Source organism: Drosophila elegans, unplaced genomic scaffold (genome assembly GCF_018152505.1).
Source record: "Drosophila elegans isolate 14027-0461.03 unplaced genomic scaffold, ASM1815250v1 contig_476, whole genome shotgun sequence".
Classification (NCBI taxonomy): domain Eukaryota; kingdom Metazoa; phylum Arthropoda; class Insecta; order Diptera; family Drosophilidae; genus Drosophila; species Drosophila elegans.
In genome coordinates this window covers 18017250-18033922 of record NW_024545863.1, presented here as the reverse complement: position 1 = coordinate 18033922, position 16673 = coordinate 18017250, and the positions used below count along the sequence as shown (strand labels likewise).

The 16673-nt window shown below is 41.4% G+C and overlaps 1 protein-coding gene across 4 annotated transcripts in view; it reads left to right on the top strand.

Annotated features, from left to right (window-relative positions):
• Nucleotides 1-1354: 1354 nt before the first annotated feature.
• The window catches only part of LOC108135146 (single-minded homolog 2), a 32914-nt gene continuing 17595 nt past the window's right edge, over nucleotides 1355-16673 (top strand). Inside the window, exons 1-3 of one of the 4 annotated variants that reach the window (XM_017255758.2) lie at nucleotides 1355-1611; nucleotides 3316-3775; nucleotides 16008-16198. In XM_017255758.2, coding sequence (XP_017111247.1) covers nucleotides 3720-3775; nucleotides 16008-16198 — 247 coding nt within the window. In that variant the 5' untranslated portion in view covers nucleotides 1355-1611; nucleotides 3316-3719. Of the gene's footprint in view, nucleotides 1632-3291; nucleotides 3776-16007; nucleotides 16199-16673 lie in introns of those variants that run through there. The other 3 variants (XM_017255760.2, XM_017255759.2, XM_017255762.2) reach the window with 3 other exon arrangements.

The following is a 16673-nucleotide window of genomic DNA, read 5'->3' as shown; positions in this document are numbered from 1 at the left end:
TCATTCCAAAAATAAAAACTTCTTTAGACTTTCGCGGCTATGCTGTGTTTTACAAAAATGCGTATACGACTTGTTAAACGATTATTTTCAAACGGTATTAAGCTTGGAAAAAAATATGTATCAGCTACCATTTTGCCTTGTACACAAATTTCACTTGACTTAGTACTCAAGAACTGCAAAAAAAGACCATTACTTTAGGATGATAAAAAACTAATTCTTCATAAATGTTATATATTTTTTTACTTTAGGTCTTAAATCATTAAAGACAAACTAATGTCTATTGAAAACAAACTTTTAAACAATGAAGTTTAATTTAATATATATAACTAAAACGTGTAGGTATATTATTGTCCTCAGTACGAATTATTTCAAAATGTAAATTTTGGCAGTGGATAATCAATCTAAAAAGATGTAAAAGCTTTAAACTAAAAATATTCCTTAGAAAAACGCTTTTAACGTGGTTGTCGCCCACATGACTTAAAAAATATTTCACAAGTAAATGTTTTTTAATCAAAATATTACATAAGGTGCGACCACTGTACCAATAAGAACTGAATGCAACCTTAAGCATCACCATCTGTGACATGCGGTCAAAGGCGGATGCAGCATATGGATATGAGCCCTATGGCATAGGGGCTTTGTATATCCAATCGGGTTCTTGGGCACGGACATTTTGTAAGTCTAGGTATGCGAATATGATTTCTGGTTCTGGGCAGCGGTGTGCATTTCGTACACCTTGTTCTTTTGCGGCTGTCAAGTGGCACATGTGAATAAATCATTCGCGATAAGCGCGAAGTGAGTGCTCATGTTTATGCTCTTAATGGCTTTGGTCACACCAAATAAAATTTGCATTTCAGTGGAAAAAAACGAGGAGAACCCGGCTTAGATAAGTTCGAAATGGGCGAGAGGCGATACAAGTGAGATGCCATTGAGCGATTGCACTGATAGCTCTTAATTACCGCCTAATTAATTAAGAGATGAGCGATGTGCCCCGAAATTCCACTAGCAGTGCGCTGGAAAGAGTCGGGTCTACTTGGCTGCGAACACGCCCACTCACTGGATGAGTGCAATGAGCGGGAGCGAGTGAGATAGCCGCAGCGCTTCCAAGGCTGCCTTGGTTGGTTGCTCCCTTCCAGTCACACGTATGGCGCCGCAGGAACGGTGGGAACTGGAACACCAATCACTTCATCTCGCTCGCACGCGGTTTCGTCGCTTGGCGATCGCTCGTTGCCAGGACGACTGGAAGTGGCCAAAACTCACACGCCCGCGTTCCATTTGCCAGCGCGTTCCGCCAGGACTGGTTTTTCCAATCGTTTCGCGGCGCCAGCTCAGTTCTTGTTGGAATCTCAAAGCGTTTACGTGGCCGCAGCGCCGCAGAGTCGGGTTTGATAGAGAAAGAGAGAGCCCCCGCCCCCCGTGACGCGTGCGAGTGAGAGAGCGCGTTGCAGTCTCCTCCGCCCGTGTGTTTCGTTTCAAATGCCTGCGTTCCGTCTGTCCCAGTCCGTTTTTTTTGGCACTGTTGTTCATTCGCTCATTCACTCGTTTCTGGCGCTCGCGTGCAGTCGATGCTCCCTCCTAACGGTTGTTCGCCGTCGCCAGATCCCGCAAAAGGTGCGTGCGTGTGTGTGTGCGTGAGTGCCCCCAAAAAAAGTGAAACACCAACAATAGCGGCGAAAGCGAAACGCAGCACGCGATACCCTGTAACTGGAGGTTCTAGTTAGGAATTTTAAAGAGCAGCAGAGCAGAGTCACGTGTGCAAGTGCAGACTGCCGGCGGTCATTCACTTTTTCCTACCAAACACCCACGCTCCATCACATGTGTGTGTGTGTGTGTGCGTGCCAGACAAATGTCACTTTGACAACTCTGCCTGCTCCTCTGCCGGCGCCTCTGCCAACGGCGGCGTCGATCGTGCCGCAAATGATTTGCGTGCCGTTCTTGCGTTAGCGCTTTTGGTTCCGTGCCGATTTTGATTTCCTCTGTTGCATGCGTCGTCATCGCATTCGCCATCGCAAACATCGCCCATTGATAAACCAGAGCCCACCAGCCACAACACCAACAACAGCAACAGCAAAAGTGCAAGTGAAAAAGCAAAAGTGTTGCCACGAAAGAACCAAAACAATAACCTGCTAAATTGCAGCTGCCCGAATCAAAACAAAAAACATAAACAGCAATTCAGTTTAAAAAGCAATTGAGAAATGACTGAGGGAATTTCACAATCACAAGAATGCTGGAAAAAAAGTTTCAATTTTCCAATTATATCGAATTTTTTATTAGTGAACTCTTTTCGATTTTCGAAAAGTAGCTAATAAACTTTAAAACTTGTTTCGATTCTTTTTTAAACATTATTTAATAATTCTGAGAGTCAGTAATAACTATTGAATATTAATTTTAAGACTTTGTGATTCAAAGAAATGCATAAAAAAAACTTCAAATGTTCTTAAAGAAACTCGTTATAAAAACAGGCTTCAGCTAATATCCTAAACCTAGTGCGCCATAAGATATAGAAATAATAATTTGAACCATCGTTACAATTTGGCTGACTATTGTATTTTTAAGTGAATATTTAGTCTACTTAACGGAAAAATAATTATAAATATTACAAATTGTAATAAACGGTTCGTTATATTATTGATTTAAAAAAGTCAATTGCTTGGTCTTTTTTATTTTGGTAACAGTAATGCACTCAATTTGGCAAAAAAAATATTTCTCCAATCATAATCTCTCCCATACAAATGTTTAAAATTTTGTATACTTTAACTTAATCTAATAACGTTAAACAAAAATAATTCGAGTAGTGACCATTTTCTTATTTGCAAATAGGTAAAACCAATTCCCCGTTGTCTTATTTCAAAATTCTCATTTGCGTTCAAGCAATAAACGCTTTATTACTTCATTTACCTTTTAAATTTCAATGGCGATTAAAAAATTTTGTAATTGACTCAATATATAAATTTAAATATCTATCAATTTTAATAAAAATAACTGTACCTACATACAAAAAAAAAACTGGTTATTGTCTTTGCAGTTATGTAAATCGCAAAATAAAATAAATATCCAAAAATTGGTAATCGGATACAAGACCGTTTCCAAATTAATTCAAATTATCAGCACGTAACATTTTTAAATTTGCGGAACAAAAAGATATATCGGTCAGAGGCCTGTTACTGAACAAATCTAATTGATTCAATCAAAATGACTGGTTTTCTAAAAACCGTACAGCCCACAATCAAATGAATAAAATAATAGCGTTGCAATCACAATTCCCAACCTTTCTCAATTGCTGAATCACAGTTTCGCATAAAATCACTCATATAGCTCCAGCCAACTGAAACTACAGTGCAATAAAAAAAAAAGGAGCGCGAGAAATGAAAAAAGCAAACAAAATGTAAGCGTGATGATAATTAAAAATAAATACAAAGAAGAAAAAACGAAATTTACGCGTGGCTACAACTCCGAAACCGAAAACCCGCAGCAGGATCTCTACGGATCTGATCGCACTCAGCTTCTGGCTGTCTGTGTGCGAGTCCGTGTGTGAGAGTGTACGCAGAACAAGCCAAATCAATAAATAAAAACCAATTACAAAAAAAGTCCAACACGAAGAGAATCAACCTGCAGTACGACAGACAAGCAGAAGGCAGAAGACAACAAAAAATTGATACGAAAAATAATAAGAGTAAAAATCATTCACAACGGCGACCATAACGAACTCCGCCCTAGCAATGAGCCAGCTGGGCACCGTCTACGCCACCAAGCGAAGGCGACGCAACGGCAAGAGGTGAGTCTCAGTTCCCAGTTCCCAGTTCCCAGTCCCCAGCTCTCATTTCCCAGCACAGTTCAAGTCCCAGATCAAGTCCAATCCCGAGATACAGATACAGATAGCGATACCAATACCAATTCAGATATAAATGCGCAGCGGGATGCGGAATGTTTGGGGAGCGGGTTGGTAGCTCTGTTATTACTGAAAGATTTCAATCAATGCGCGTGAGTGGCTGCGATTGGCTGCACTTGCCACTTAGCCACTTGCCAACTTGCCAACTTGCCACCTTGTGGCGCCACCCGCTGACGTACCGTCCGTGGGCTCCATCAATCTCCGGTGCTACTGGTCTTAAATCCAACCATTCGGTTATAAATGATTCGCTGGCCATTTGTTGACAAATCGCTATCGTCATTGACATTTGACTTGGCCCTTGGAAGGGGCGAATCCCCGGAGCCATCCGAAGTCTCAAATTGATTTGCATTATGCATGTCGGGGCAGGTTACCGTGAAATTACAGTAGCCAAACAGTTGATGGAGATGATGATGATGGTGATGGTGATGGTCATGATGACGGCAGCGGCGGCCCCTCCGGCTGTTCGCTGGGGGAGATCGGAATCTGCCTGTCCCAAGGTGCACATAATTTCTGATAATTTTGTGTACTTAGCTGCTGCATCAGCACAAAGAATAATGTTTTCAATATAAATATATGAGAACTCACGCATTATCATGAGCAGCGTCGGTAAATATGCAAAAAGCGAGCTGGTCTGCACTGCAGCTTCGGCCACGCCCACCCGTCGGGTGCGGACCACCGATCGCTAATGTTGCGACCCCCATAATCAAGACTCACTGATCAGCTTCAGCGCCTTAGCCTTGAACGTGGTGAAGAACAGGGAGCTCAAGACTGAATCGATTATCGTTGGAATTGCAAAAAATCAGGATCTATTTAGTACAACAACATAGCTAATTTACAGATCAGCTATCAAGTCGACTTACCCAACGTGAACTGTTTGTCCGATTAGCTTTATTACCTTAAACCAGCACAAAGTCATAAATAAATACTATAGCTTAGAATCAAATTCCTCTTCTAAAACAAAGTTTCAGTAATAAGGACTAACCAATAACAAAACAATCATTTTTAATATGAACTTTATAACATTTTTAAAGACTTAAATTTTAAAATATGTAATTTCACCTTATATATTCAGTAAAAGTATTTATAAATGAAAATACAAAAAAATACGCATGTTAATTAAAGAAGAAAATTAAGCAGATCTATAACACCAGTCTTTTATCATTTTTGCAAACCTTGTTTCAAAGCTTAAATTTGTTTTCTAAAAACAAAAGAGTGCCTTCTGCTTTAAATGGCGTGTTTGTATGGCTTTCTATCTTGGTAGAAGAGTTTCATAATTTAGATATCTGTAAATCTCTGAAGAAACTTTAAATATATATGAATTTAACAAGTGGGCTTTAAAAATCTAAGAAAAACTTGTTACTAGCTTTTATTACATATATTAAACTCTAGTAATCTCAGTGTTCGTCATGGCTTTTTGACGTTTCTTATTTATAAAGTTCCCTTTGAATGATTTTATTTCCCCTTACGCGCAAAATTCGCTTTTAATTCAAGTTCCTAGCTATGCCGTAAAACTTCCACTTAATACGTTTTACCATCGACAGGCAGTCGCGTAATTCGCTGTTCCTTCTGCCTTGATAAGGAATAACAAAAAAAAAAAAAAAAAAAAAAAACAATTACGCTTTACTGCAGTTGGCAAAACAGAAAAAATGCCTGGGCCTTCAAAGTGCCACCCCGTGGACCCAGGCTGTGGGCCCGGCTCGAAGCTGACACCGACTCTGACTCGCTCGACTGACGCAAAATTGTCACCTTGCCTCTCCCTGCTGCAATGCACACCTGCAATTATTCGAGTGGCAGGTCGAGAGCCTCACTCTTTTTAGGGTTCTGCGCCGCGCGGGACCCCTCCTCGATCATAGTTTTTGTTTTTAATGTTTTTAATGAACTGATCAAAATGTGCTGGCCTTTGCTTAAAGCTAGCTTTGCTCTGCTCTTTTTACAACAATTTAATTGAGCTCATAAGTGGCTGGGAGCAGCTGCCTTTTGATATATGATCCCCACCCCTTGCTCCTTGCGAATATTACGCATACGACGCATGGGCTGGTCGTGCATTTATTCATAACATTTGGCCAAGTTCGCGCCTTGCGTGCAAGCATTTTATTAGGAACTTATCTATTCAATTGAATTCGTGCAATATTCAGCACTAAAAAGTTTTTACGAGAGAAAAACCAGTTTGAAAAATGATCCAAATTTGATGTATAAAAATATAAACAAGAACTCATAAAAAACTTTACGCTACAACTACTTAAAAATATGAGTTATAAAAAAATTGTTAAATAAAAGGAAACTATAAATATTTTGAGTAAAGGATTTTTCTTTGATAAAGCGGAAGTACTCCCTTAAAACTGCTGTGCAGCCATTCATTAAAATTTGAACCAAATTATGTCCATGGGAAAAAATATTCTCCATAAGTCTAATATCATCCAAACAATATTATTTTTGTAAGATTCTTTCCTTAACGTTTATTGCTGCTAAATTTCGTTCGACCTTAATATTTGTTCTGGTATTTTTATCTCAATAATCTAGGAATTCGCGGAATTTAACTTTCCTTCCGTTTTTCCTTTGCCTCTAAATGCAATCACTTCAGTGCACGGCTTAATTGGAAGCCATTGCATCCGTTTCTGAGAGTTGTTGGCCATTACCACAAGTAGTTAAAGTTCTATACTGCCCGTAACCCTAAAACCATACCCCCCACTTGACCCCCCAAAACGGTTTGCCCCTCGCTGTTGGGTTCCACTTGTTGGTTGTTATGGATATATCAGTCCTGCTTTTGGTTTATTGATTATCAGCTCGTTGTTTATGCTCTCTATGTGAGCTTGTTGTTATTGTTGCAGCTATGTGCAGGTGTGTGGGGGTATCCATGTTATTGATTGCTGCAGCTGGTATCCTTTACAATGCTCCTTTGCAGTTGTTGTGCAATTGTAATTAGCCATGTTTCAGTTGCAATGGTTGGTATTGCAGTGGCCGGAGCCTTTGGGCAACGGTTTAAAGTTCAAGCGCTCGAGTTCTATGCAGTTTGATTGACTTGCAAAACTTGTTGGCTTAAAGAGGGGGTACAATAATTTGATATCAGAGTTTAAAGAAAATTCAAATGGAATACTTAAAGGGTGTTTAAGCTTTCTTTGTGTTTTACTTCGCTATGAAACGTTTTAAACGTTCAAGAATTTTCATTAAAACAAACTTGGCTCGAACACAATTATTTTAAAAGTATTTTTATATAAATGATTCCCAATTCTTCCCAAGCCTCGCTTTGACTTTACTTATGTTATGTTATTTGCTGTTATGCTCGAATCGATTCTCATGGCCAACGTCAAAAGTTAATTACAAACCTTGAAACTGAACGTGCAACCCCACCATCCTAATTTTACCATTTCCCTCTGTAGCAAATTTAATTTGTGAAATTTTTGATGAATTACATTTCGGACTATATGAATTGTTGTATTCCCACATGCCAGGAGATCGGTCAATGGAAAACCGCAGCCCACTGCGACATATGTTTTTGCCGGTTCGGTCGGAGCACGGCTTTCAGAGTCCCTCTCCGCTGGCCATATGGCCAGGACCTCTTTCACATGGCGCACATAAATTTGGAAGTCGCAGCTCAATTTAATGTTGGTCAAACGGACTGACCAGCCGGCGGGCGATGGCCGGGTGGGTGGGGGAGACACCACATGGCCCATGGTGGTGGGTTGCTCATTAGTTGCGCCTGCGCCCTCCTCACAAAAGCCAGTTCACATGGGGTTAAAAGTATCTCGCCTTGAAAGACCGACTGGCGGGTTATTCTATTTAGTTAATTACAGTGGAATGGGGGGTGTCGGAGATCGGTAGATATATGTATGTGGGTTGAATGACATATGCCGGAGGATATCCTTTGAATATAGAGTTTAAATTCCTTGAAGTTGGGTCGGTTTTCCACACTTCTTATTGAAACATTAGAAAACGAAGCTTTTTTTATGGACGATTTTCCATTGGGGACGTCGTGGAAAAATGGCTTTAAATGCTTTTGCTGCAGTCTTTGGTTAACCGTTTTTCCCCTGCCAGTTCGCTTCAGTTGCTTGCCGGCGATTATCCGTCTGCGAGTGTGTGTATCTAAGTATCTATATCTACGGTATACGGTATACCTCTCCCTGTTCCACTCCCACTCGACGGGTGCCTGGTGCCCGTGTGTTGGTAATTAACACCATTGCGTAATGCAGCGTATCGAAGCCTAAATAGTGCTGCTCCATATGCCAAACTGGGCGGCGGTGGGGCCTGAGATTTGGCCAGGAGAAAGGGGTACACCACGCCGATATCAGCCATTAAACGACTACGAGTGTCTCTTTCTGCCTATGGCTGTCTCATTTGGGCCAGCTACTTTGTTGCCTTTTTATGGGGCTGAGGGTTCCGCATCGGTCATGTCCGAAGGTGTTGAAGCGCTTACGGCCTTACAAGCGATTTAGATGGCTTTTTGTCTGGTCAGCGGATCAGGATCTCCGGCCAGGGATCGGCTTGGTGTCAGTGAACTGTCGAACTGTCGGGTTAGTTCGTACACGGGCCACCACTAATCCATAAGCCACTGCAAACCCGGCTGACCACCTGCATTTGGCCAACCCCGAGCCTAGCCCAGGTTAGTCAGCGAAAGCAAAACAAAAGAATTTTGAATTAACCCAAAGCGTTCCATTAAAATCCACCACCGAAGTGCGGCCGGCAGTAAAAGTTCCAGCAGCAGGAATAGGACTCTAGCACCAGGACCACAACCAGGACGCACTGTTGCCCTCAGCATTTTTTGTTTTTCTGCTTTTTCGAGTGTGCGCTGAAGTGGAGCGCCCAAGGGGCTGGCCAGGAGCGGCGGGGTGGGGATTTCATTGGGCCAGTGCTGCAATCGGTGAGGAGTTGGTATCTGCCCCGGGCAGGTGATACTTTTGGTTACCTTTCTCCCTGTTTGATACCCTGGCCAAAGGAAATGTTTAACTCTGCCAGAGTGAGCTTACAAAAGGACTTTTATAAAAGAAAATGGAACAGAAACATTGTTTTGTTTAAAAGTAAAGCCCAAATCTGTTTGCTAGAGCTAATAAAATTATGAAAATATCTCTTTTGTCTCTTTTAGACAAAATGAGCTTAAATTATTGTGTACTGCACCTAAATTGTTCAAATTCTCCATTTAAGTTAAAAGTGCTAAGCTAATTGACCTTAAATTTGATCATGCGATTACTGTTAATGTAGAAAACGAAATACAATAAAAAGTTACAAAAATAAGTAAAAGAGAGGCATTGATGTACATATTATATTTTAAAAAATTAAAAACCAACGATATATATTAGGAAAGACTGTAATCATTTTGAGAAACCGACCGCAGAAACTTTTAATTTAGATGTAGGACAATTATTAACTGAATAAAATTCTTATATTCAATTGGCTGCGGGTGAATAATCGAAATCAGATACAAAATTTAATAATTATACGGGTCCGCCGAATGATAAATGATTAAGGCCAAAATGCCAAATGCGCATCATTAGCGCACAGTAGCCCATTCTTGGCCCAATCCTGCGCCCCACTAAATCCAAAGGCCGCGCCCACCGTATAAGGCAGGGTGGAACCCGCCCCCTTGTGCCTTCTTATTCTTCTTCTTCTCCTTCTTCCGTTCCTAATTCGCCCACTACCACTCCCACTCTCTTCCACCCTCCCACATCCCTTACCGCCTTCCTTTTTGGCGTTCGCAGCTGTCAAAAGGTTTTCAAAGTTGCCTTTGCCCGGCGCTTTGATGTCGCCCCCGAATGGTTGTGTATCTGTGTGTATTAGCTGCCTATGTGTATGTGTGTGTGTGTGTGTGTCAGTAGTAGATACATTTTTTTCCCAAAGCCCACATGGCCTGGCTTTGGGGCTCCTTTTAGTGAGAGACCAAAAGAGATTCCGCTGCGCGAATCGCAAAAATGTTTAATCGATAAAATAAATGAGTTGCCTTTGCCACAGTTAAGTTGTTGTTGTTGTTACTGTTGTTCTTGTAGTTTCAGTTCCCCTGGCTGGCACAGTTGACGTTATTCTTGTGCGGAACTTTTGCCGCCCCATACAACATCTACAATAAGTATACGAACCAAGGAAGGCGAGCTTGTCAAGGGTAATCATAAAACTAAAAACGGCCGCACACTCATACTGGCCGTTATAACCGTAGTTTTATGTACTCAGTGCAAGAATGTATCTGGTGGATACAAATTGCTTTTACCGCGGTAGATCATAAACTGAAAAAGCAACGCAAAACTTTTGCGTTGGGAAAACTGTCGCTGGCCATAGATCAAACGCGATTGTCGGCCTCTCCAAAGCTATCGATAACATTTATCACTTCATTAAGCGAACGAAACGAACATTCCTCCGCCTCTGTGTGTACAATTAATATGCAAATGAGTCGCGAGGGGCACGGAAGATGTACTGCTTGTGGCATCTTAATGTGGCATCATCGCATTCGAAATATGCAAATAATACGTTTAACAACTTAATTCGGTTCACAATCCATTCAAGAAGTGTTTCGCCCCTCTGACGATTAGCGCGGGCCGTGAACCTGAGCCTGGGACCGATTCTGCCGAGATTCTCATTCGAAACCTTCGTCATATACACTCAGATTCATAAATGAGTTAAAGAACAAAATACTGCTTAGAGTCAAATTGTATAGGTTTAAAAGTTCCTTGTTGTAAATTTAGCTTTGATAAAAACAAAGATAAGAGATAAGATTGAAGTTGTTTTTCCTTCAATACTTGATTCCAATTTTTAAATGATAAACATATAATTTTATGATTTTATTCATTATCACGTATCATTTAATATATATTTAATAATATACAAATACTTTTTATACCCTTTTCAATGTTTATATGCTTGTAAAACGTTTCTAAGGCAACACAAAATTTAAAGATTTAAAGTTAAATATATTATTTGGACAACTTTACTTTTTTGCTACCAATAAATTTATAAGGTATTTGATAATAATTAAAATATAACGTTCTATATGTTTTGTAAGAGACTTAGAAACTATCCAGCTAAATTAACCACGTTTTGTATTAAATACATGTGTTAAGAGTTTTACAGTTTTTTTCTGTGTATACTACACCTTGGATTCCAGCTCCTCCAGCTCCGATCCACTTCTTTCTCCTCTTCCCGCCGACTTGTTATCTTGACAGAGTTGCGCGATCGTTTTGTAGTCGCTTTTGGTTTCAGCTACTGCCTGGCAATTCACTTTTCTCGCTTTCGGGTTGACAAAATTAATGAGTTGGCCAAGCTGCGAAGCTCCTCTCGCTCTCTTTCTACCCGTTTGCGCTCCTCGTTAATTTTAACAGCTTTGGGATGCTGAGCCTTAAAATTTATGCGTGAATTTGGCGCAGATCCATTAAGTGGTCCATAGATTAGGAGGCTCCCTTTGTGAGCGGATTCGGTTGGCGGATCGGGCTAAGTGACTGGACCAATGTTGCAGCACGGTAGCATAGTAGCATGTTCCGCCGTTGACAGCTTCCCTAAATGGCGCTTAAATTCGAACCCCGCTTTAACTGGCCCCGCTTTGTTTTGACATTTTTATATGCAGAAATGTAAATTCAATTAATTGTGACATTTTCGAGGAATACCATGCTGACAGCCCGGTGTGTTTTTGCATTTATTAAGGCCGGAAAGTGGAGGTGGTGGTGGAGGTTCGGCATCAACAAGTGGGTGGCTGTTTAAGAGTATGCAAAATCAAATAAGTTGCAGTGCAGAGTGTGCTGTGATGACCCACAATCAGCTGGTGTTGTTTAGAGTTTTAGGTTTTGGACACGCTACTTGGCGTTTTGCGGGTGTCGAAAGGGTTGCGGCACTTTTAGGGGCAAGGGGGCACTTCTATCAGGTACAATGGCGGCACGCAGCTCTCGACCAACACGCATAGGCCAAAGTCAAAAGAGCCAACTGATGAATGAATGAGTGTCTGGTCGGGTCTGCGTGATTGTGTGTGTGTGCTCGCTACTAACGGTTTGCTGCGATTTTGGCGCCAAATCGAGCGTGTTATGATCAACAACAGCGGTAGCAAGAGCCACCTGAACACGCTGCGTATGCGTAATGATTTGCATGCAAGCCCGGCGAAGAAGCGAACCGAAGGCGTAGACAGCTGAGCTGGATGCCATGAACTCACGTGCCCCCCAAAGGATTGCGTGTCATTTGTTTATAAACACATCACAAAGGCACGAGGAAGCGGCTTGAAGCGGGTGGTGCCGGCTTAGCACTGGCGTATGCAAATACTAGCACCGGTCGAGGGGTCGCAGTGGGGATTAAGCAACAATCGACACTTGCAAATGGGAATTTATTTGACTGGAAAGTTTTCGGTGTTTTGCCGACTTTGCAAATTGAAACAGTTTTTCTCCCCATTTACCCAAAGAATTATTTTGTTCATGTCAATGCATTGGTTTGTACCTTTGCAGACCCTTTAGTACCTTGGTCTGGTGTTTTGTTAGTTATTAACAAACACCAAGGCGACCGCATATCTTAAATATATATCTGATTAGCGTAAGCCGTAAAATAGATCAATCAATTATAAATATACTATCGATCTTCCGATATTAATTCAGGTTATAATAGGAAAATTATCATTTAATAATTTATTTATCAGTAAGCCCAAAAATCAATAATAGTTTCTGTGGCATTTTAATAACATACTCAGCTGTTCAATTTTAGACAACTTAGTTGTAGTGCCAGTTAGGTTCTTACACTGTTAATTAACTTATAAGCATTACAATCGGGTTTGTCATTGTACTTTAAAAAAGTTAAATAATTATGTCAAGAAATCTGCCTAATTTTATACGTCCTTTCTCTAATTTTGTTTTAAGGTGACCAAAATTGTTGTGAGCCAAAGCATTTGAAACAAAAAATGTAAATTGATTTTATAAAATATGAAATTGTGACAAAATAGTTGACAATCATGACATTACTATAAAAATTGCTGTGTTATGTTTTTATGTATAAATAAACCTGCCAAAATTGAGAGAGATCAGCTCTGTAGTTTTTAAGTTGTATTGTTCACCGATTTTAAAATTCCGTTTTGAGAAAACTAGTTTTAGACAAACATTCAATGCTAATATCTTTGTCAATTTTTTTCGGATCGATTTGAAATTTTAAGGACCTATTATTTAGAAAGTAAAGTTTCAACAATATACAACCCCTTAATCTTAATGAGTTACTTTCATGTTTTCCAATATCTCTATTGCTTGGGAAAACAGCGGGCGTGGTGCGTCGGGATTTAGGGCTTGTATCTTATATGTTAGATCTCAGGACTTTGCTTTGGCGTGTGGTGGTCGGTGGGCGAGACGACAGCCTTGGACCTTGCAATTTGTGTCAACCCAATCGAGACACACACACACCGCCCCGGTCCGCAATCCCTGAGCTCCTCCCTCCGATCCAGCAAACGAAACCCCAATCCCAAAAGTCGTCCGCATTGTAATTTCTTTAAAAGCAATTCATTTCATAATGGCAAAAGGAAAGAAGAAATGTGAAGAAGAATTCCAAATGGGTGGGATGGGTGGCAGAGCGGGGAAGCAACGAAAATGGCGAAAAATAATACATGGGGAAAATGTATAGAAAGGACGACGACGACGACGACGCTGAAGGAGAATAAAAATGGCTTTTTGGGGCTGAAAGTTTGCAAGGAACGCGCAGCCCACACTCGTACACTCAGCAGACATCCTTTGTTGGCTAGGATTCCTCTCTAAACTCTCTCTGTGTTTCTCTTGCTTGACGTTTTTATGGCCCCAGACAAAAGGTTGAGCCACCTTTCACCTTTCTTCCGCCACCACCGAAAGTTCTTTACTTTTTGGAAAGTTGTTTATGGAATTAATTTTATTCCCAGTACTTGCCGCCGCCGCCCCGCCTGTCCTGCCGCTGGTCCCTTGCCCTTGCCATTTGGCTTCTTTTTCTTTGCCTCGCTATAGATAATAAGAAAATTATACATTTTATGCCGCAAACTGGAAGCGAGAGGGGCACAACGGCAAAAAAAATAATACACCGCATTGCCCCCAATTTTGGCAGGGGCCTCAATTTGGCTTGGCTCGAAATTATTTCTATGTCGATTCCCTTTGCTAATTCGCAGCCTTGACTGGCGTCCTCCAGTGCATTCCGATGCGTCTAACGGTTTCGTTCATCAATATAATCATGCCCCGAGATCCAGCTATAAGTTCGCTCGTTTATCCTTTTTTGTCCAGACACTGATCATTTTCAAATTTCTTCGTAATTGGCTATTTCATTAAATGCGTTCTTTCGATTCGTTTGATGAGAATGAGAGCTCTTCGTCCCTAAGTGTCCCATATTTAGCGTCGATTTGTGTAGACAGCCACTGGAATCCTTTGAGTTTCAGAGGAATTCTTATCTACGATCCGCTTATCCTCAGCTGCAGGGGCGACAAGTTGGCATTCCTCCTGCAGGACAACACCTTGGTGGCACGATAATGGAACTGGGATTGGGATTGCTCCGATAGCAACTGGGTGGATTATCCGGCCAGCGACAATTTGAGGCAACATGTCGTCCAGTTTTGTGACATCAAACGGACATGCCACTGACAATTACCCAGGAACCTGCAGCAGCAAAAAAAAAAAAAAAAAAATACCCAGGACGAGGTCCGCCAGCCAATTAACTTAACGCGACAATATCCTGCAACAGTCCGCGTCCTTTTCACCCGTCTCGTGTGTGTGTGTGTGTGTGTGTGTGTGCAGCCGAGCAAAAAGTTTTCCAAATAAAACAGCTCGCACAAAAACTCAAACGGCAAACCAAACATCTAAAAAATTTCAAACAGTAACAAAAACGCCACGCAAGCGGTAAGGGGAAAGGGTTGGATCGGCCATGGAGGGGGTCGTCTCATAAATTACAACAATAATTATATTTAATTACGGCAATTAACTTTGTAATAATGTCAATGAAAATGATGAGACAAAATATGATTAAAAAAAGAACACAGCACACACAAAGCGACGCAAGACGGAGCCGCGAGAATGCAGTTTATAAAGACAATCCGGCAGAACTGTTCCGCTTATCCGCTTACGGCCACAGATAATGATGAATTAGCGGCAAAGCTTTTGAGTCCGAGTCCAACCATGAGCTTGAGCTAATCCAGATTGCCACCACTCGTTCCCGGTTCCCCATTGCTCGTGACCCCTCATAAACGGATTTTGCATTTATGAGTTCTGCGGCTCCTATCCCTCACAACCCCATAACATTTGGCTTTACAATGGTATTTGGCTCGGCTCCGGGTCGGTTTCGCCTGGGTCCTCGAACATTTTATGACATTTAATTGGAGTGGTTTCAGATTGCGGTCCGACTTCTGATTTGTGCCTGTATCTGTGCATAATCCCGTTTATGATTTGATTCATGGAAACTGTTAGAGATGAAGCCGGGTAATGGGCCGATTAACTTTCTGAATCGAGACAAGGATTCAAAACGAGAAAACATAAAGAATTAAACGTATAGTATGATTTGATTACTAACAAAGCTGGCTTATGTATTTATTTGTTTGTTGTTCACTAAGATATTATTTTTGAGCCTTCCCAGTTTTTTCCATTTGTGGATTTAAGTTACCTTTAGGGAACATTTATTTTATTGTACAGAACTTTTGGAACAATTAGCTAAAAGAAACCATTGTTTATAAGCAATCACTTAATCATAAAAAAGTGTATTATATCAAAGGTTTTTACCCACCTATTTTTATTTAAAATTGAATGGCAATAAGGTAAATAGCTTAATTTCACGCATTAACAATAATTGGAAACAAAACGTGCTGGTCATTGAAACACACTCCCACTACGCATTTGCGGAAAACAAAGCGATGGGATCGCTTGTGCAATTCACGAACTCCATTTAGATCGACTAATCAGCGGCCCAAGTGACCATAGCTAATCGAACCCACCCACCCTGTATTGTGTGTCTGTTTTATAGTTGTAATCCTTGAGAGTCGCCGTCCATCTGGGGGAGGACTGCTATTATGTAGTTTCGGGTAACAGATAAGTGCAATTAATAATTTTGACCTTTTCAAGTTCACGCCACCGCCGCCGTCGCCAGCTGACGCGGTCGAGACCTCGGCCCGTTCTATTTAGGGAGCCACTTTCCATTTATGCATGAAAATTGTTTTTAATTTCCCTTTCACTCGTTTCACCCCCAGCCTGAAGCCGCCGCCCAAGGATGGCGTCACAAAGAGCAATCCATCAAAGCGGCATCGGGAGCGCCTCAACGCCGAGCTGGATCTGTTGGCCTCGCTGCTGCCCTTCGAGCAGAACATCTTGAGCAAACTGGATCGACTGAGCATTCTAAGGCTGTCCGTTAGTTATTTAAGAACCAAAAGTTATTTTCAAGGTGAGTGCTAGTCCTCTAGTCCGCTAGTCCGCTAGTCTGCTAGTGGGGGGAAATGGGGCAAATCACCCTCGCCATACGGCGCGTAACAATTTCGGCCTATTAAATCGATTATGCGCGGCCCGAGGAACTCCCCGTTCTGGGTTTGGTTGGTCAGACTGCGGCCCAGACCCTAAACATGACTCATAAATGATTCAAAACTAATTTCAACGCCGCGCCAGGAGGTCCTCTCCTCCCGAATGGCGAAGGAGCGACAGACAAACACACGCACGTGCTGTTGACGGATTAAGGAACAGGAAGAAAGCAGCCAGCAGCGTGGGGCGGTCTGGAAAAAAGCGGCGAGGGGCCAACAAACACAGGGGAAAATTAGGAAAATGAAGGTTTTAATTTGTTACATCAAAGGTGAATAGGGCTGAAATTACAAAAACATTTTTTGGGAAAATGATTTAGTTAGAGATTTAAAAACCCAATAAACTAT